The sequence below is a fragment of the Neodiprion pinetum genome, chromosome 7 (genome assembly GCF_021155775.2).
Source record: "Neodiprion pinetum isolate iyNeoPine1 chromosome 7, iyNeoPine1.2, whole genome shotgun sequence".
Classification (NCBI taxonomy): Eukaryota; Metazoa; Arthropoda; class Insecta; order Hymenoptera; family Diprionidae; genus Neodiprion; species Neodiprion pinetum.
In genome coordinates this window covers 20776926-20798161 of record NC_060238.1, presented here as the reverse complement: position 1 = coordinate 20798161, position 21236 = coordinate 20776926, and the positions used below count along the sequence as shown (strand labels likewise).

General features: G+C 34.7%; 1 protein-coding gene across 7 annotated transcripts in view; it reads right to left on the bottom strand.

Moving 5' to 3' along the window:
• Frmd5 (FERM domain containing) overlaps positions 1-20779 on the bottom strand; it is a 43588-nt gene extending 22809 nt beyond the window's left edge. For 4 of the 7 annotated variants that reach the window (XM_046634101.2, XM_046634104.2, XM_046634102.2 and 1 more), the window contains exons 1-5: positions 20215-20775; positions 6184-6288; positions 3378-3420; positions 1856-2032; positions 1316-1527 (exon numbers count right to left, since the gene is read on the bottom strand). In XM_046634101.2, coding sequence (XP_046490057.1) covers positions 1316-1527; positions 1856-2032; positions 3378-3420; positions 6184-6288; positions 20215-20310 — 633 coding nt within the window. In that variant the 5' untranslated portion in view covers positions 20311-20775. Of the gene's footprint in view, positions 1-1315; positions 1528-1855; positions 2033-3377; positions 3421-6183; positions 6289-20214 lie in introns of all 7 variants that reach the window. The other 3 variants (XM_046634106.2, XM_046634107.2, XM_046634108.2) reach the window with 2 other exon arrangements.
• Positions 20780-21236: the final 457 nt, after the last annotated feature.

The following is a 21236-nucleotide window of genomic DNA, read 5'->3' as shown; positions in this document are numbered from 1 at the left end:
AATTGCAAAAAAAACAACTAAGCGAAGTCTAGGATGAATTATTAATTGCACTCGGAGTATAAATTTATTAAATTTACACATTCGTCAGGTAGAACGGTTCACGGAGAAACAAACACTGAACTAATTATCAACGAAATATTGAATACGAATTGATTTTACATTTCAAAACAATTTTGAAACGGTGAAGAAATCTAGTAAATTTATTCAAATTTACTTTTCACGATGGTTTGAATCTTGTTAAGAAAACTATTTTTCCTCACAAATTTACTGGGACAGATTTTTTCCATCCAATAGTCAATTCAAAATTGCCATTTACTGTTGATAAAAACTTGATACGAATTAGTTCAATATTTAAAAATGAAACGTTCGACGATATATCGTCGTAATGAAGAAAAGTGTCTTACAGTGAAATAGTGGAATAATAGTATACCGAATAAACAGTTTACCGAATCGAGACAAACTATCGAGCAGACTAAATTCGATCGAAGAAACTAAGTTTTCAACCATTCAAAAATGATTTAAAATTAAAAATCGATACAGCTGCAAGCTAGCGTTTAAAGTTTTGCTAGTTTTAAATATTCACCTGTACCTTCCAAGTCGGAATTGCGATCTGCCTTACCATAGTTTCGAGTTTCCAAGCCTGATCGGGGATAAAATACCGGAACTGTATTAACGATACGCGTAACTCATTGAGCAAGATCGAAGAACTGCATTATACCGAGGAATTTTACCCGATAAGAGTTGAAACTACGGTAAGGCAGGGTAAATTATAAATAAGGTAGAGCAAATAAATAACCCGATGATCGATAAAGGGGATATCCTTAATCCTCGAACATTCTAGAAAAAGGTTTGCGTCTTGGCTAGGTGTCGGTAAGATCTCGGTACAGAAATCTGTAAGTAAATAATCCGATGATCGATAAAGAGGATACTCTTCACTCTCGAACATTCTAGAGAAAGGTTTGTGTCTCAGCTAAGTGTCGGTAATGTATCGGTATAGGAACCTGTAACTAAATAATCCGATGATAGATAAAGAGGATATCCTTCATCTTCGAACATTCTAGAAACAAGGTTTGCGTCTTGGCTGAGTGTCGGTAAAATCTCGGTACAGAAATCTGTATTCAGAACTCTCCTTGTGTATCCATTCCGAATCAACATATATAAATTCGATGAACACTAAACGCGCAATTATTTCGTACAACAAAATTACGAACAAGTAATAATTCTGAGTTACGATACTCTTCGAAGGAACTCCAGCCTGTAAAAAAAAGCATGAGGAGAAGAAGAAGAGGAAAGAGTAGAGGAGGTAATGGCTCACCTTAACCGGATGTGGGTCGACGGCGTAGGTGTCCAGCTGAGAAGCCAGCCTCAAAAAATGCGTCTCTGCCTGTTCGGGCGTGAACCCCTTAAGTTGGGTCTGGTGGAGATCCATCGCCTTCTCCTCGATCGTCTCGGTCTGTTTCAGCAAGAGCTTGTGTTCCGAAATGTAGTTACCCTCGTGTATTTCCGGATCGTAGTCACCCAGCTCGCCTGAAAGCACAAGCCGACAGATTTTGGAAAACCATCAAGTTCCTCAACTCTGTAAAAATTGATAAACATTATCGAGCATCTCGAGTCTCACGTCTGTACAATTAGACCCACTGGACATCGAATCAAACTGGAAACTCTCGTTTCACAATCAGCGAATAAATATCAAGCTGTAAAATCGAAAAAAAATTAACATAATAAAATACCCTGGCTCTTTGCCTGACTCGAGTTGCGCGTGAATGGATGAAAATGTGGGGGGATTCCGTTCCTTCCTTTTTCCGCACGGATCACTCTGCTATCACTTTGTGCTGCGTTGATGAAAGAAACTTACTTTGAACGACGCAAGCAGCCAGCAAAGCAGCCTCGCCGGGACTGCAGTAAAGCCTGCCGTGCAAAAGGTCCCTTTTCAGCTGCTGATACACCTGATATCTGGTTATTTCCTCCTTCAAGCGAAAGGGATCGGGAGGGTAAAATTTTACACGGAAACTGAAGAGGATCGGATCCATGTCTGAAATAAGATTGAGCATTTTATTAGCTCAAGCACCGAATTACTGTTAAATATAATTGATGTAAATAAAATATGTAATGGCAATTAACGAATTTCGTTCAAAAAAATATGACGCCAGAAAAGTATTGATAATAGGTAAATACAACGTTTCGATTCCAATGACATGGATTTTAATTTAGACGCGTCTGATATGAAAAAGAAAAAAAAAAAAAGAAAACGGCAAGTAGTTGGCCAAAATTTGTTCTTATGATTTTTATAGTTTGGTTGCAGAAACATTTTTTATGTGACAATTTTTTGGCACCTTAATTAATTATCCGTTATTAATTGGTTACATAAATCTTGAAACCCTTTGATTATAAAACTTTTTCAAAGTTTTCAGTGTTTTTTACAATTATATGAAGATCGTTCGCCGCATGATAATTTCATTTATTCCTGCATTTTTCTATAATACTTTGAAAGTTTGGGACTCACGAGAACGAGTGTTTCAGTACGCTAAAAATTTTCAAAATGATTTTAAATCTCTTCAAATTCGTAAGAAACAAATTTTTAATTATATTTACGTTAGAAGGTGAGATCAATATTTGTACTATTTTTCATTACATTAGCGAACAATGTTACAAAAAATTAATTTCACCTTTTGACTCATTTCACAAATTATTATGATTGCAAAAGTGCGATTTTCATACCCTTCCGATAAATTGCTACTGATTTTTCATCGTCTCCATAAAGTTATAACGTTCTCTAAATGTATAATCGCAATGGCAGTAGATAAAAGGTATTCCACATATACGGTGGATCATGAATAATGATTACACGTTTCTACAACCAGCCTGCAGCCGATTTAATGCAAGGTCTTGGAAGGAAGGAAAATGTCTGAAATTAACCCTGTACAGTGCTTTACCTTTTAGATCTTTACTCATTAAATTTTCACCGCAAGTTGGATATTGCGATAAAAATAAAATGTTTAAATAATTCCCCAGCTGACTCAGCAATGAACTTGAGACTACGAAAATCGATGAAAAAAGAAAAAAAAGAAAGATCCATTGCTGCGTAGCGAGAATTTCGCAATTCTGGCAAAATTTCAATTTGTTTTACGTTATTCTGCGGAGGAATTAAATGAAAACAATCTTCGTTTTATATATTTATGTGCATTTTCGTGATACTGTTTTTTTTTTTCCTTCAGAACCGAATCAGCGAAAAATCCTTTTTTTGTCTTTCTCTGTGTATTTAACTTTAAAAGTGTAACGAACTCGAGAGTTTTAATTGCTTTCAAAGTAAACAGCTGTAGTCATGCGAATAAGTGCATGCATTTGCATGGAACAGCGAATATATTCATTATACTGACCTTTGACTTGTTTGATCGCGGTTTTGGCCAGATCCAACCAATGCTGAAAAAAAAAGAAGAATAATATACATATAATATGCATATGTATCGGAAAGATTATAAATGTGTAAATTAAAATACCCAATTAATGATAAATCGGTAAAAAAATAAAATGGAAGAGAAAATATCATATGTTTTTTTTACATGATAAATAACTTCGGGTTCGTTATTTTTAATTTCGATTTTTTTTTCCCCGTAAAGTTTAGGTAACTCAAAAATGATAGACATCACGAGAATTATATTGATGATCGTGGAAAAGTATAATTTAAATATTTGTAAAATCATTTAAGTTTCTGCAGGATTTTACTTCGATTGGGAAGAGGATTTTTCATTGCAAAACAATCAAGGAAGTATGAATTGAATTAGATTAAATTTAGAGATAATTGCTAATGCCGCAAGATACGTTTTTTTACACCATTTTATAAACATTTTTATTACACATTCAATTATATTATCAGTACACGAAATTGTGATTCTAGAATAATTTTATTTCTGGTGTACTATAATATATGTATATACAATCCATTTATACGTATATCTTTATATACCCGAATTGAGTTACTGCGTTTTTTTAAATACCCAAGTTACACATATATGTATACTTATAGGGCATTCCACGACATTTCTATCAAGACTCCAAGTCGATGTCTCAGATTGGTTTTATAATTTTTTTGTATCAAAGTACATGACGAAAAACGCAATCGCAATTTTTTTCAGAATTTTTCAATCCCGCGTAACTGAAGTATAATTTAAATACTTGAAACAAAAAACCCCAACTTTCTAAAATCTGAAAATTTTCGAAAAATCTTTGACACCTGTTAGAGGATGGAGATTTTATAACTTAGAAAGATAAGAGATATAAATATTAAAAAAAAATATATACATTGAATATAAATATTATCGTAACATATTTGATTCATTGTAACTCTCCAAATAAACATTTTTCAGCCCATATTATAATCAACTTTCACGTTCATTCTTATGCCAAAAATCCAATCTAATAATAATCAGTATAATTTTTTCATTTTTCTTATTCATCTTTTGAAACGATGAAATCTCCATCTTCCAACAGGTGACGCAAATTCTCTTCTATTATATAAGATGTGTTTGAATTTTTTCAGATCTCAAAGAGTCGAGGTTTTGTGTTTTTTTTTTTTTTTTTTTTCCAAGTTTTTAAATTACACTTCGGATACGCCGAGTAAAAAAAATTCTGAAAAAAATTGCGATCGCGTTTTTCGTCTTGCACTCTTTCCCAAAAGAAAAAAAAAAAAACAAAAAATATCACAAAGCCAATCCGAGACATATCGGACTTGGAATACTCATCGAGATATAACGGAATGCCCCGTATACATATGATATATTTATACCATGACATCGCGAATCAAGTGCTACAAAGGTTTATTATTAGCGATCAAGTCATCATTGAATACGGTTGCGTTTCTACGGTAAAAAATCATCACCTGAATATACGTATACAATATTGTGTCAGCAAAAGAGGAGATCAGTATGGAGATATTTTGTACGGATATTCAAATCGAGCCAGCGTGACGTAATGTACTTGTATACGTTTACGATATACATATACATGTAACTACTGCAATAACTACGTATAAATACATATATATATATATATATTACACATTCGGTCTGTACGCGACTTTTACATTAGCGAGAGCCCGGCCAGATTTTCGGATCTTACATAATCATATCACTGCCATTAGGTCATCGGGTAATATGTATAACGCTCCGCTAGGTATGCATTATATGTGAATTTGTACACTGAGAAAAATTTCATTTGTTATAGTAACTAATACGGAAAGAAATTTCGATATATACTATATATATATATTAGTGTTTCAAATAAAAAATTTTGGATTTTTCTTAACGCTACCCAATAAAATGCCTGTTTGGGGCCTAAAAAATAACCTCGTAAAATTTGAGCCACGTAGCTTATGCGTAAGAACCGGCGCGATTTGATTTTTCGTTTTTTTTTTTTTTGTATTATTTTTTTTTTTTTATTTACTTTTTCCTAAATTCTCCCAAAATATAATACGCGACAAAAAGTCCGAGATGATCTTTTTTATGAAATTCAATTCACGGTAAGAAAAGTCTGTTGTGATTTTTTCACACATTGCGTATTTATCAAGATACACAAAATTACAACTTCAATTACGGACTTTTATCTTTTCCGAAACAATTTCTTTTTTTTTTTTTTACAAATCTTCTTCAGATCTCATATATTAATTTTCAATTCTCAATAAAAAAAAAAAAAGAAAGAATTTTCATATCGAATCCCAAATTTTGTTGATCAACTCTGAATTGACAAGAAGAAAAAAAAAAAAATTGTTTTGTAAAAGAAAAGTCAATATTTGAGTTGCAATTTTGCATTTTGTAAATATCTTGATGTTTCGTCAGATTGTTTATAAAAAGAATTTATATTACAACGCAAAGATACGTTGAGAATAAAATGAGACAAAGTTAAATCAAATTGACAAGTTCTGAATTTGGATATAATAACAAACGATAGTATTACATATTATACATGTAATGTAAAAATTAATTCCATTTGAAAGAATTTTGCAAATTAAATCGTCAAATTGTTAAAAGCATAAATATACAAGGAAAAATTTTATTCCATTTGCAAAAATTCGCAAGTGTGTAATATGACGAAGTGCGGGAAGACGATGGACGAAAATGTGTGTGAAAAAAAAAAAAAAATAAATAAAAAAAATTACTTCGCCAAATTTATCTAAAAGCATAAACTCACCCTCTGCCTCGAATGATCGACGTATCTCAGGCCGAAGTAATCCGTCTCCAATATGTTCAACTGTTTACACACGTACTCGAGGATGAATCTTCCCTTGTGTTGAGGCTGTTGTGACGAAACAGAGAGAAGAGGAGAAATTTTAAGACGATTTCTGAAGAGAGATGGAGAAAAAAAAAAAAAAATAGCTACACGTGCAAAGTTGTATGTAGGGAATTCCATATGAACCTAACCAACACGTCTCACCCTCGCCAATTTTGATTTTCTTTGAAAAAAAAAAATTTTTTTGCAATTTTCCGAAATGTGAAACAGTACCCTGAATTTTTTTTACATTTTTTATTCATCAGTTTAATCATTTGTGAATCTTGATGGTGATTTTGAAAAGAAACTTCTTTAAAATTGTCAAATAATTCTCTAAAGCTTATATTTTGAGGAGTTGAATAAAAAATCTGAAAAAATTCAGAGTACCGTTTCCGACTTGGAAAAATTGCAGAAATATTTTCAAGTCGGAGTTTTAAGTTTGTAGTGATGAATTTTCGGTGAAAAATCAAAATCTTCTCTTATAAAACACAATTAAATAATTCCTTCACAATTTTGTATAATTTTTAATCGGACATTTTTTCATACACATGTAAACTCGCAAGTTTTCCAGAACATGCAATATTTTTTCAAAACGGTGTAAGCACCGCAAAATATAAAAAATGCGTTCTTTTTTCTTCTTGAAAAATTTAAAAATAATCCACACGCTCGTCCTCGCGAAACTATACATATATACGACTGACGAAATTTTATACGCGAAATTATGAAAAGTTGACAAGGCAAAACGATGCAAGCGCTAATATTCAAGATTGTTTTTCAGAAAAGCAAGAAAAAAAAAATTGTCCCAAAATTTGAATGATTCGTTCAAAACGAAAACGATAAAAGCACTTTTTAGAGTTTTCTCAAGCTCGTCAAAATTTCCCAAACTCGGAGGTAATATTGTAATCCATATTCGAGAAAATGATTTTTTTCCTTAACGGTGTTTTTTTTTTTTTTTTTTTTGTGAATGCTGATTAAAAACACAATTAAAATGTAAAAATTACGAAAAATTAGAAAGTTAGGGAAATTCTGAAAAGTACTTTTTGATTACTTGTTCGATTTTTTTTTTTTTTTTTTTTTTTTCAATCAATTGTAATCAAATTTTGGGACAGTTTTTTTTTTTTTTTTTTTGCTCACCTGAAAAATCATTGCAATGACACTCGAATCGTTTTGCCGTGCCACCTTTCGTTTCAAGATATTACAATATACAAGTATAACACACGGATTAGACTTGTAGGAAAACGTTTGATTAGATGTAGTTGTACAGCATGGCACGATATTGTAGACCGAATGAATGGGTTGCATGATCAGAAGACCGGGAATCAATCAATTTCCGCCGGGTGATTGGGGGTGTCAATATTAGAGTTTGCGAGAAGATTGAATTTCGCCGGCGCGGCGCGTGCAGATCGTTAAAATTGAAAAAGCTTATCTCTCAGCTTCTCTCTGCAACGCTGCAGGAAGTAAGGATCGATCGAGAATGCAAGTTTCTTACCGTGTAATACCACCGATTACAAGGGTTGAAAAATGGATTTTGTTGTTTTTTTTTTTCTTTTTTATCAGTTATTAGTTTATTTAGTTATCGAATAACGACCAAAATCACCATATATTGTCGATTGTGGTAAAAAAGATGAAAATAGTCAAGGACTGAGCGGTGACCGGAACTAACAATAACATGATCTCATGTAACAAAAATAATTGATAAAAGGTATCAATTTTTGGCCCACCAATTTTGATCCTCAAAACAAAAAAACCTAAAACGTACTAAAGCTCTGTTGTTTTTTCTTTTTTTTTTTTTTTTTTCTTTTTCTTCTTCTTTTTTGTTTCTGCTACAGATTTTCGGAATTGACGAATTTCGTGCCAACAAAAGACGTGACACGAAAGCTGATCACACCCAATTAGGTAAGCAATAGCAGCTAAGCTGCAGTCGTTTAGATTCGTTCCTTTGAACTGACCGCAAAAACGGGGACTTGTGGTAGGCTGACCGTAATATATTACAATATGACAAACAGCCACGCACACACACATGGATTACCTAACCGCAAATTAATTTACCTTCGTGTGAGCGATCATATTTTTATACATCATACGCGTGTGACGAGTAGACTCGAGTACTGCAAGAATTATTCGCATTCTTTTCCGGAATAAGAATTGAACTTTTTTTTAAACAGATTGGTTAAAGAAGTGAACCTGATACCTGATCCTTGAACCAGAATTAAATTGAAACTGTGTATTTGTAAGGGGGATAAAAAAAAAAAAAAAAAAAAGAAGAAAACGTTAAAATCTTGATCATCACACGTAATACAAAGTCTGAGAGACCGTTCACTCCTCATCCTGAAATCAAAACTGGATAGGTACAACAATTATAGACGATCGGTAACCGGTTACGGGCGTGAAAAAGGATCGGCAAAAATCCACTAATTATCCAACCACTCGACCGTTAATCCCAGAACACACGACGATGATTGGTATCAAAGGTTGACTGAACGTTGCTAAATTTTGTCTAACGTGTACGTAAGATATCAGCGATAAGTGAAGCGAGTGTCTGTATACTGTAAGAATATCAGGCTATTGTTAAGCTGAATCTCTCTGCTGCTATTTGACTTTCCGTCTTTGCTGCTATTTGTCAATCGGATCGTGAGACTTGAAAGCGACCAGCAACGCAACTTCAGCAGAAAGCCAAAGGTCTTAGCAACGAAATTTCAGGGTCAACATACATCTGACCAAAGATTATTTTAACACGGCGAAAAAGTTTCGTTGATTTTATACAGCACGCTGAAAACATGATGTTTTATTAATGTCTAAGAAAAGGTTCGGCATCACGATTCCATATATTCCGTTGCTATTGCGAAATCAGATCTACGAAACGAAATCATTTTGCAAGGATCGATAAATGATTGTTTAGTTGTCGCGACTGAAACAAAAATTATCGTGCGATTTTGTTTTGAGAAATATACCATTGCGAATTTTAACACACTGATTCAATGATGTTAGACCACGAATGATTTAATTTCACCGACTATACTGGACAGACGCCTGAAGCCTCTACTAATAACTCCTCGTATCACTTCTCTTGCGAGAAAGGATTTTCAACGCGTTTACAGAGACTATTTTTGCACCTGAATAAAAAGTTTTATAGTTTTACGATGTAAAATATTACTTGACAGCTGTAATTAATTGGTAGCTCTGATGAATTCGTAAATTTTATTCGGGGACATAACGCGATTCAGTCGAATCAACCAGAGGGTATTGAATATTTTGATAATACCGTGAAAAATAGTAATATTAAATTTTCACTCAACCGACTGAATTAAAATCGAGATTACGTATTTATAAATGTATTTTATACAATCAAACGCGTCGACAAGTTGATTTTTTAGCAAAAAAGCAAAACAGTTTTCTCTGATTATACTTCCGCGTTACGATTGCCGTCAGCAATCCATGAATCAATCGACCAATCTCTGAAAACCAAGTACTCGTAGACCGTGTTTTATATATTATTTATATATAGAATGAGCCGCGAGCTATTGGAAAGCAATATTCCAACATTCGAATTACGATTGCAGCAATGAACGTTGACGTGTTGTTGAGCTATCGACGAGAAGTCGATTCCGGTTATTCCACTCATGATCAAAGTACATTACAATGAGCGGCGACAGCTGCTTTCCAACAAACTTACAATTAATTAAACTGATCATCGAATAGGTGTGGAATTTATGAGAGGAAATTCCGGGACGAGTTTAATGCGAATCGAAAATCAATGCTTAACGTTTAATTGACGACCAGACGATACGGCACCTTCGGTATTTTTAACGTTGACTGTACCCTGATTCACCAACATCCTTGAAGTGATGATAACACCTCGTGTACACAAAATCAAGGGTTATTTTCTGCATTTTATCATTTCAAAACAAAACGTCGGTGGAGAGGCTGATGAAGAAAACATCTTTTTTTTTTTACAGGCAGGTAGCAATTTTCAATCTAGAACAAAAAAAAACTAACAACGCTGAGAGAAATTTTTATTTTCGGTTACCGCTCAGTCCTTAAATATTTTCATCTTTTACCACAATCGACAAAATATAGTCCTAGGTAGAAAATGAAAATTAGTCTTCCAGCCGTTACCGGAAAGTCTGGTATCCGTTACTATTATTTCTCATTGCGATCACTGTTGCTAGATTTTCTTGCAACTGTTGCGAAAATTTAACGCTCGTGCGACGATAAATTGACGTTAAAGCCTTGTTTAACTAAAAAAGTAGAGTAAACCTCACAAACCGATTTTGCGTTGCAATAACCAAAGAAGGATCGACGATAGCGCAAAATCGTTACGTTTACCTCGTTTTTCGTAATACCAACAATATTCAAACAGTTTTTTCAACGATACCAGTGTTACTGAATTTGTCCTAGTTACTGTAACAAATGAAATTTTTCTCAGTGAAGATTTTAAAAGAAGATGACAAAATCTAGGTAAGTACGTAGGATTTTTTCATAAATATTAAATTATACAAAAAATGGCGTCAATTTTGTCGAAAAAGTAAAAAAAAAAAAAAAACGTGAAAAAACATTTTCCTTCTCAAATCGACGCCATTATCATAAAAACTATTCATTCTGAGGGAAAATCCTACGTACGTACTTCGCAATAGATTTTGCAATCTTCAATTAAAATCTTGTACAAGAAATTGGACTAATATAAATTGGCAAATTCGTGCATGAAGTGAAAATATCACGCGGACAATGTGAATAAATTTGCAATGGTGAATATTACAGATCTGGCTAAAAGTCAGCGGGCGGCTGGCGTCTGCAAGGCGACTGGGATTCGGTGGCTCCTCGATTCTCGCTTTGTTGAATTTTCGACGAAAGCAGGCGCTCGCTATTTTCTTCCCTTCGTCGCCTCGGCTTTCCCAAACTTTGCCGAATATGGGTCAATAGGCCAAGAGGGTGAGAAGAGAGAACAGGGATGAAAAGGTATGAAACCTACTGACGAGGGTCTCGCGTACCGAAGCTGCCACCGAAATTCGCACAAGCTTTCGATATTACCTGTGTTACACTGGTTGTGAGAGATATTTCTCGATGCGGTTAGCGTGAATTACAGTCCTTGTATGTATTTTTGTTTGTTTTTTTTTTTTTTTTTTAGCGTAACCACAAAATACAGATTACACAGACACAAAATGAAACTGCGGTTTCATAGCTGTATTCGATTACGACCACTGGTATTTTAATTTCTCGTAACCATTGGACGCTGAACGTACGAAGTACAGTATTTTTTCAAATGCGTCAATGCGTCGATTGATCGTGAACCTAACTTCATGACTGCACGACTTCAAAAGACTTCGTGAAGTCAATTGATTTCAAATGACTTCCAGTGACTTCACTCACTTCACTGACCTCACGTGACTTTAAATGACTTCGGGTAACTTCACCGATTTCAAATGACTCCGAGTGACTTCATTGACTTGGCTCACTTTACTGACTTCATTCACTTCACGGACTTCAAGTGGCTTCGAGTAACTTATATATCGTGACTCTTTATTGACTGCACTGACTCTACCGGCTTCAAGTGACTTCAGGTGATTAAGTGACTTCGCTGACTCTACAGTGACTTCGTATGACTTCACGTGACTTCAAATAAATTTAATGATTTCGCTGACTTCACCGGGTTCCAGTGACTCCAAGTAACTTCATTGAATTGGCTGATTTTTTCGACCTCACTCATTTTGCTCACTTCACGGACTTCGAGTGGCGTGAAGTAACTCTTTATTCACTTCACTAACTTTACTGACCTCAAGCGACTCCGAGTGATTAAGTGACTTCGCTGACTTTAAAGTGGCTTCAGATGACTTCACCTGACTTCAAGTAACTTTACCGATATCGCTGACTTTACCGAGTTCCACTGACTCCAAGTAACTTCATTGAATTGGCTGATTTTTTCGAGCTCACTCACCTCACTCACTTCAAGTGGCTTCAAGTAACTTGAACCGACTTCAATGACTTCACTCACTTCACTGACCTCGCTGAATTTATTGACTTCGCTGACTTTACTGACTTCAAGTGACTTCGAATGACTTCATTAACTTCGAGTGACTTCAAGTGACTCTGAGTAACATGTATACGGGACTTCAGGAAACGGTTAACCCCTAGACGTTAATTAACTTTAACTTTCAACCTCTTATCAAACTTTCCAGCAAACTGCACTTCTGGTCAATTACTGATGTCATCAACTCTCTAGCTAACTACACTTTCTCCTATCCTCGGATAATCTGCAAATATACGACAAATGACAAGCGATTCATTCGGACTAGAAATTGAATCTTCCCTCTTTTCTCGCAACTCTTCGTCCGTGCATAAACTTACACAGATAATGCAAGTTGTGCCTAAACAATACACAGAGGATTATTGCGGCAGTGTAACAGCTAATACAACCTGTCGTTCTTCTCTGTTTTGCAAGTACCGGCGGTTGGCATGTAGAAAATGGCGAGAGAGAGAGAGAGAGAGAGAGAGAGAGAGAGAGTTTTCCGCCTCCTCCTCATCCTCCTTATCCTCCTCGTCGTTCTTCAACCACTTGGCAAATGATCCTCAACAACAGGCGTGCAGGGTGAATTGTAAAACAGGTCAGCATAAAGCTGCCTCTGACTACCGTTCTCCGCTTTTGGGGTTGACTCGCATCAACTGCTGCGACCACTGATGAACTGGGACACATTGCCGGACAATAGAGAGAACGGACAGATAGACCTGGACAACAGATGCCGGGTAAAATTCTCCGTTCGGCGATGATAGTGTCGCGGTCTTTGAACTTCCGATTGTTATACTGGAGCTTTTGATCACACCGCAATAATCAGATAAGAATAACAACCTGTCGTTCTTCCCGAGTCTGATTAAATTTCGAATCGCGTTACGAATACCTTTTATCCCATCACGGATTACACGTTTTACACGAAGTTCAACGGGCATCGATTAACTTGAAGTGACGAAACGTTGAAGAAAAAATCGCTGCATATGCCATTCAAAAATTCAGAATTAATCTGAGTCGCAATTGAGTTCTCAAACTATGTCTTACTTTCACTTTGTTATATGTTCCATCTTATTTCAGACAATCTCAAAGTTAAGAGGTAACGATTCTTTACCCCCTAGAAAAAAAAAAAAAAAAAAAAATCACTAATTCAACTCGGGCAGCGTTAATTGGTCAATAATTATCAATTCTGCAGGCGTTAGGACATGTTATACAAAATCTTACACAACGATGAAATAATAGGTACGTTATTACAGATGTAGATAGTTTGCGGTGTAGATTCACGCGTTGACGCGTTACGCAAACTATTTTTAAGCAATACGTCAATACGATATCACATCAAGTACTATTACAGCGAGCTAAATACAGGTATAAAGGGTATTTGTTAGAAAATCGGCGAGTCATTCATTCCTGTTCGTCTTAAAAGCTCTGCCCGTTACGACAACGTCACCCAGCGTTCAATGTCAGACACGCGGTCTGCAGTTAAGCATACATATTGCGTATTATACACGTGTATCTAATAATTAGTGTAATGTACATGGGAAATTCCACGCGAATCCGACCATCGTTTGATCCTCACCATATTCAAAAAATTTTCCGCAATTGTTGCAACCCTGAAACGACGCCCTGAATTTTGTAGATTTTTTTTTATTCACCTACTCAATTATTTAAAAATATTTCGAGTGATTTTGAAAATACTGTTGTTTCTATTCCAAACATTTCAAGACTAGTCAATTCTTATCCGTTTTGGTTCGGTACTTTCAATTTTTTCGATCAACTAAAACATTCTTTGAACGGTCTGAAAATTTTCAAAACTTCTGTTTTCCACTTAGAACATTTCTAGACCGATTTCATTGTGGAGCGATTATTTTTATATTTTTTACCGCATTCAATTTTTTATTTATCAAACGGTCTGGTAATGTTATAAGTGATGAATAAAAGTTTTGAAAATATATTGGGAATTCTCGCGCTGTTTGAACGGTGTTTTAATTGATCGAAAAAATTAAAAATGCTTAAAGAGAAAACGGAAGAAAAATTCAGCCCGTTACAGGGCCGATTTTGAAAATAAAATACATTGTAAAATAAAATACAGTTTTTGAGAATTTAAAATAATATCCTTTTCAAAATCACGTTCAATATCTATGAATAATTAACGAGTTGGATCATAAAACTGAAAAAATTCAGGCTACTGTTTCAGAATTGAAACAATTGCGGAAGAAATGTTGGAGTAAATAAAAAATAGCGAGCGTCAGACGTTGATTGAGTTCGCATTTAACAGTAAAAAAAATATATTTTTCTTTTCGGAAATTAATTACTTCGATGAACGAAATACGAAGAATTACACACGAAAGCGTGACGATTGACTTGTTTCTTCTTTTTCTATAAGATGCACTTTCAACCAAATTTATGTATGTAATAACAAGATCGGATATGTAAAAAATATATATATATATATATATGCACATATTTGCGGAAGAATGAAAAAAATATTGATTCAGAAAATTTAAAAATCAATTCCTCGGTTAAAATATTTTTTTTTTTTAACGATACCTGTTTTACCGAATTTTTCTAGTTACCGTAACAAATGAAATTTTTTCTCAGTGTATAAAGTTTGATCATAACTTTAAACGTCGATTCCTTGACGATCAAGTATAATCGTCATCCGTATACATAATATAATATCTTTGTTTCTGAATCCCCCCCCCCCCCCCCCCCCGCTCTTAAAAAAACATCGTAGTTAAATTATATAATCACCATTGTATGAAAAAAAAAAAAAGGAATATATCGTACAATCTCGTAATGAAATTTACGGAAGAAAAAGAGAAGAGAAAAAGCGCCGAACCCCGTTGAAAATAATACTTCCGGGCGCTACTCGAGCTGATTCCCAGGGGAATATATGTATGGCAAAGAAACGCGAGGTTGTGAAAAGCGCGTGTTGTATACAGAACCGAGCGCTTTATACACCGGGAAGGAATAATAATGATTAACGATTCATTCACGGCCTCAAGGGTGGTGGTGGTGGTGGGAGTTCACGGGGTGGGATTTTGCGCCGCACCAAACTTTTTGGCTCGGGGGCCAGAGCGAGGATCGATTAGACCGGAAATAGACCGGAGGACGCATTATTGCTCGGCGTATGATCGCAATAAATATACCGGAAAAGTTATCTCGCTCTGCATGCCGGCTCAATGCTCCGTGGCTATTATGGCTGATCGCTCTTACAGCGCTCTTATAATAATAACAATGACGATAATAATAATATTGTACAACCCTGCATTCTGTGAGAATTCGAACACGTTTCGGGGTGTCTCGTGTAACGAACGACGAAGATAATAATTCTCTCCACTCGTTGTGATATTACGTAACGATACGTGTGTGATATGGTTACACTGACCTGGGAGAAATTTTGATTTCCGGTTACCGCTCGGTCCTTAAATATTTTCATTTTTTAAAACGATCGAAAAAATATAGTTCTAGGTAGAAAATGAAAATTAGTATCCGTTACTATTCTTTCTCATTACGATCACTGTTGCTAGATTTTCTTCCAACCGTTGCGAAAATTTAACGCTTGTTTAGCTAAAAAAGTAGAGTAAACCTCAGAAACTGATTTCGCGCTGCAATAACCAAAAAAGGATCGACGATTGCTCGTTTTTCGTAATTCCAACAATATTCGAACAGTTTTTTTTTAACGATACCTGTTTTGCTGAATTTTTCTAGTTACTGTAAGAAATGAAATTTGTCTCGGTGTAATAGGACGAGATATGTATGTTATGCAGAAAAATGATTCTGTTAAAATTTGACCCGATTGAAAATTTTCTATACTTTCTTCTCTCTCTCTCTTATTCTTTGTTGAGTTAATGTATTGTTTTCAAAACAAAGAGGCGATAAATACTTCCTATAAAGAATGATGAATGTGTTTAGTATTTCTGGTATGAATGAATGAGAAAACAATTTTCATATGAAATATAAAATCATTGTACCGTTCAAATAAAAAAGCTGGTTGAATTTTTACTTTTTCAAATCTTCAAATAAAATATTTTCTGAAGTTACTTTGGCAAAGAAAATTCGTTGACTTGCAGAAGATAAAAAAATATTGAATCTCCGATTCGGGGGTGCGCAAAATTTCGAACTTTGATTCGTGTTTTACCGTAATACGTATATATGTGGCATTCCATGTCAAATTTCCAACCCATGTACCTCACCCCCTTCGATTTTGATAATTTTTTTTTGTATAATTTTCCAACCGACCCAAAAGGCGTCTCGAAATTTTTTTCAAATTTTTAGTCGCCGATGAAATTAAAAAAAAAAAAAATGGCAAACCAATTCTTAAAACCCTATTTATAAAAATCTAAATTTTTTTTTTTTCTTCAATTATAGTGTCATGATTAAAAATCACATTTCCAATCATAAAATCAGTGTACATTTTTCAGTTTTTTTAAAAATGGCGTTTTCGGAGTTAGGTTTTAATTTTTTTTTTTTTTTAACTTCATTGCTGGCTAAAAAAATTTAGAAAAAAAAATTCCGAGACTCTTTTTAAGTCGGTTGCAGCATCCTACTAAAACATTATCAAAATCGAAAGGGGTTGAGATACATGGGTTGCAAATTTGACGTGGAATGCCCCATATACATATATACATATATATGTATACATATATATTCGAATACTTAGAGTATAATTCCAATTAGATGTAGTAGAAAATCAGTGCCAATTGTGTTTTTGAATTGTGAATTATAATAGAATTAATTTTTATATATCGTTGTTAGTTATATTCATTGCAGAGAGATTCTTCACTTGCACTTATCGAGCCTTGATTTGTGGATTTAAAAAAAATTCCAATCATCTCGACTCGGTTAATTGAAAAAAAAAAAAAAAAAAAACCCTAGTTTGCCTTTCTCTTCAGAAGGACGAGATATACGCAGTAAATAAACTAACAAATGAGTATATAATTACAAGATAAACATTGTTGAACAAAGTTTTGTTCTGTTTTAAAATAATTCTACACTATAATACGGGTAAATATTTAATATCTTATAATACAATCTGTATGAACGTTAGATATTTATTTTAATATACTTAAATACTAAAAACAGAGAGACCCCTTTTTAATCTAACACGCTCTGCTGCCCTCGATACGATATTATATTGTAATATGTATAGATATATAATGCATAAAGACAATAAAGTTCTGCCGCCGCCCTCTTGGGTCATTTTTCGGTTTGGGGACTCGATATGATCCGCAGGTCAGGTCACGCAACGTTTGGAATTTAACAATAAGAACGGGCAAAAGTGATGTATTATACAATCGGGATCGAGAAGCTCAATTATTACGTAATCCAACGCGTGCTTCGATTCTTCAAGTTTAATTAACAAACTGTTTTTTTTTTTTTTTCTCTAACATTCTCTGTATAGTGTACCGTGTATATTAGGCTGTATAAAAAAATTCGTCTACTATTGTTTGTTATTTTTTTTTGTTTTTTCAAAACTCGAGTCTAAAATATTGTTCCCAATGATGAAAATATAATGCTGTCCAAGTTTCAGGTCTTAATATTAATATTTTGAGCTGCCTCGTGGCGGTATTCTATTTTACTGTACATAATTTAAGAGACAAGCTTCTGGAGAGAAAGAGAGAGATAGATAGATAGATAGAGAGATAGAGAGAGAGAGAGAGAGAGAGAGAGAGAGAGAGAGAGAGAAAGAGAGAGAGGCGACGGATCGATGAAGAAGGGGTATATATAATAGAACGTAAAGTTGCGTATCGTAGAATTTTTTTTTTTCTTTTCGCTTTTTTACTTTTGCTCCTTTCGTCTTTACTACCCTCCGTGGCTTCTGCCACGGAAGAAGGATATAAAAAATTCATTCAACTCCGCGATTCTTTCACGATTCTTAGAACATGTAATGAGAGAGGTGAATTTTATCTTACATTATTACGAGGCTGAAGTTAGTAACGTTGTTGTGATGATTAAAGTTCCGGAAAAGCCGTTATTTCGTAATTTTAGAAATCTCTAAAATCCGGCAAATTATAATAAGGCAAAGCGATGATTCGTATTTTCAAAACTTGACCGCTTCAAAGTCACTAAAAAATTTCAAAATAGTAATTTTTTTTCCCCCCAATGTTTCGTTACGCTAACGTTACCGACTTCAGCCTCATACATTATTCAAGTACATATAACTAGGATTTGAAAGAAATTTTATTACACGCGAAAATATTGCCAGTTAAGTAACACCTCTGTACAGGCATAAATATAAATGATTTGAATCGATTTGATGATATTGGCGATTTTTTTAAATATGTACTGTTCGTATCTATATATATATATATATATATATATATATATATATATAAGCTGACGAAAAGTAATAACGAGCAATTAGTTATCCTAGTTGAGTAAAAATTTTTCTTCGAGTATAAAAATGTAACTGAATTATTTCTGCTTTGAAATCGAAGAATCGTTGTATGATTAAATTTACGGCTTTGATATCGAAATATTTTTCTCGCATTAACAAAGCGCAAAATTTCCTGCTCCGTCACGTTGAACGTACCATGTTTGTCGTTTTTAGTTTTCTATTCCATTTTTTGTTTTTCTTTCACCCTTTTCCTTTTGGAAAAATTACCGTACCTACGAAATATTCAATTCGGGCTTTGATACGCATTTGACGATTTCCATTTTTTCTACATCTTCTTCTTTACCTTTTTCTTTTCCCCCTCGTTTCTCGTACACCGAACAATATTCAGATACATTTACATGTATAATGCATCCGGCATAATGCGCGCTGCGCGTTTTTTTTTTTTTTTTTTTCTTATTTAATACGCACGACGTCGTTTATACATCGATTCGCGATACAATTCGATCTTCGATCTTCTCATTGGAATTGCGAATATCGCTCAGCAACGATTCTATGGAAATTTAGCACGGGAGCATAATTCAAGGCGAGAATAATTGATTGCTTGGTGTGATTATTGTACATAGAATTGTACTAAAATTACAATAAATCGATACATTTTTTGCTCGGTGGAATATTCATTATACACCTCGCAACGAATTTTATATTTTTAGTAGGAAAAACAAAAAAAAAAAATACCGGATAGTGATTTGTAGTATCGATGTTTTTTTCAAACATCTTCTATGATCGATTGATTTTTTTTACTCGATTCTGAGAAAGTTTTAAATAACCAAACGATCTTCACGATTAATTGTAGAATAAATAAATCGAAGATCGAGGATTATACTCATGCAATTTCATTTGAGGAAACTCTGCCTTTATTTTTATCTTCATACTTTTCTATTTTCATGGAAAAAATACAATGAATTTTCTGGGGAAAAAAATTGTTACAATAACATTTTCACCGTAATTAAGGAAATAAATTCTATTTCACAAGACAATATACGAATTTATTTTTCAATCGCGTAACGAAATATGTTAAATTGCACAGCTTGAAAAGTATCCCAACTGTATTACAACCCACGTTAGTGTTTATATATCCACAGAAAAACAATAAATTTCTGTGTTGAATTAGCTTAGTCAGATGATCTGGATGACATCGCGGCATAAAAGAAAAAACATCCAAACCTCAATTTCAAATATCGAACAACCATTCGAATTTCGGAGTACATAGTAACCGGATACGGTAAAAAAAAAAAAAATAACAGCTTTGAAACGTTTTCGTACCTTCAGGTCTGTTAGAATAAACCACCGAGGCTGAAGTTTGTAACGTTATTGCATTAACGCGTCTTGTAAAAATAAAAAAAAAAAAAAAAAAAAACTAGTTGCTTTGGAATTTTCGGTTTCCCTGAATTTTAGGAAACCTTTAATAAAGCATGAACAAACTGAGATTTAGTAAATTCAAAAAATTATTCTAAAGGCGCAAAATATTAATATCTCTTTGAACGTTTCGATACGGTAACGTAGTTAAGTTACTAACTTCAGCCTGGTAAGTCTAAGGGATGAAGAAAATTACCTGAAAATCGCACTGTATAATCTCGGTGTCATCCAAAAGGCGAATAGTGGCCCGATGCACCACTGTCACGTCGTTTTTGCTTCCAAACTTCAACATTTCTAGTCTCAAATCTTTGTCGGCAATATCCCCCTGTCCCTCATCCCTCACCCCACAGCACCACACACTGGCTTGAATAAAGAAGGGGGATGTGAAGGAAAAAAAGAAAAAAAAAAAAACGACTATCGGCCGCGGTTTCTCTCCGTGTTTTGTTTTTTCTTCTCTTCTCTTCTCTTCTAATTCTCTTATTTTACACGCCTTTCCGTCGCCCTATTTTTGAAAACATTTGCTCGTCGCTGACGCTCGTTTGTTTTTACTATCCTCCCTGCGCCGCACTCGATGTTCACCTCGCTACTTATCGGCGAATGCGGTATGACTACTACGTTCCGTCCTCGTCTCGTCGTCGTCGTCGCCGCTGTCGTCTCGACAAAACACACCGAGACATCACTGATCGTGAGGCAGGTTTCGGGCCCGTTTGCAGTCACCCCAGTACCCGCGGTATAGCCAGGCTCGACCACTCGTCGTAAGGAATACCGATTGACCCGTGGAACGACGGAAACCGTGAACCGAAACAATCGAAGCTCGATCGTTCGAACCGCGGAACGCTGGAAGAGGAACTCGAACTCGAACTCACTGACCGCGAAGTTTCAAACTATTGTTGAGTTTTGAGAGACTGATGTTTTGATTCTGAAGAGAGCGAGACTAATTGATTGGCAATGTCACATCGTCAACTTCCATTAGGCTGGCGATATTTCTTTGGAATATGGTTACTCGATATCTGATTACAACTGGGTGAGTCGGTAGGATAAAACTCGGAAGTCGCCTCAAGCCATAGAACTGCGAAGCTTGTTTGCTTGAAAGAACAAACTATGATGGAAGACAAACATGGCTAAACTGCAAAATTAAAATTGATTAACCATGTCCTACTAAAGAGAGCCGGTCCTGGGCAATTGTTCGTGCTGGTTCAGGGTCCGACGGAATCGAAG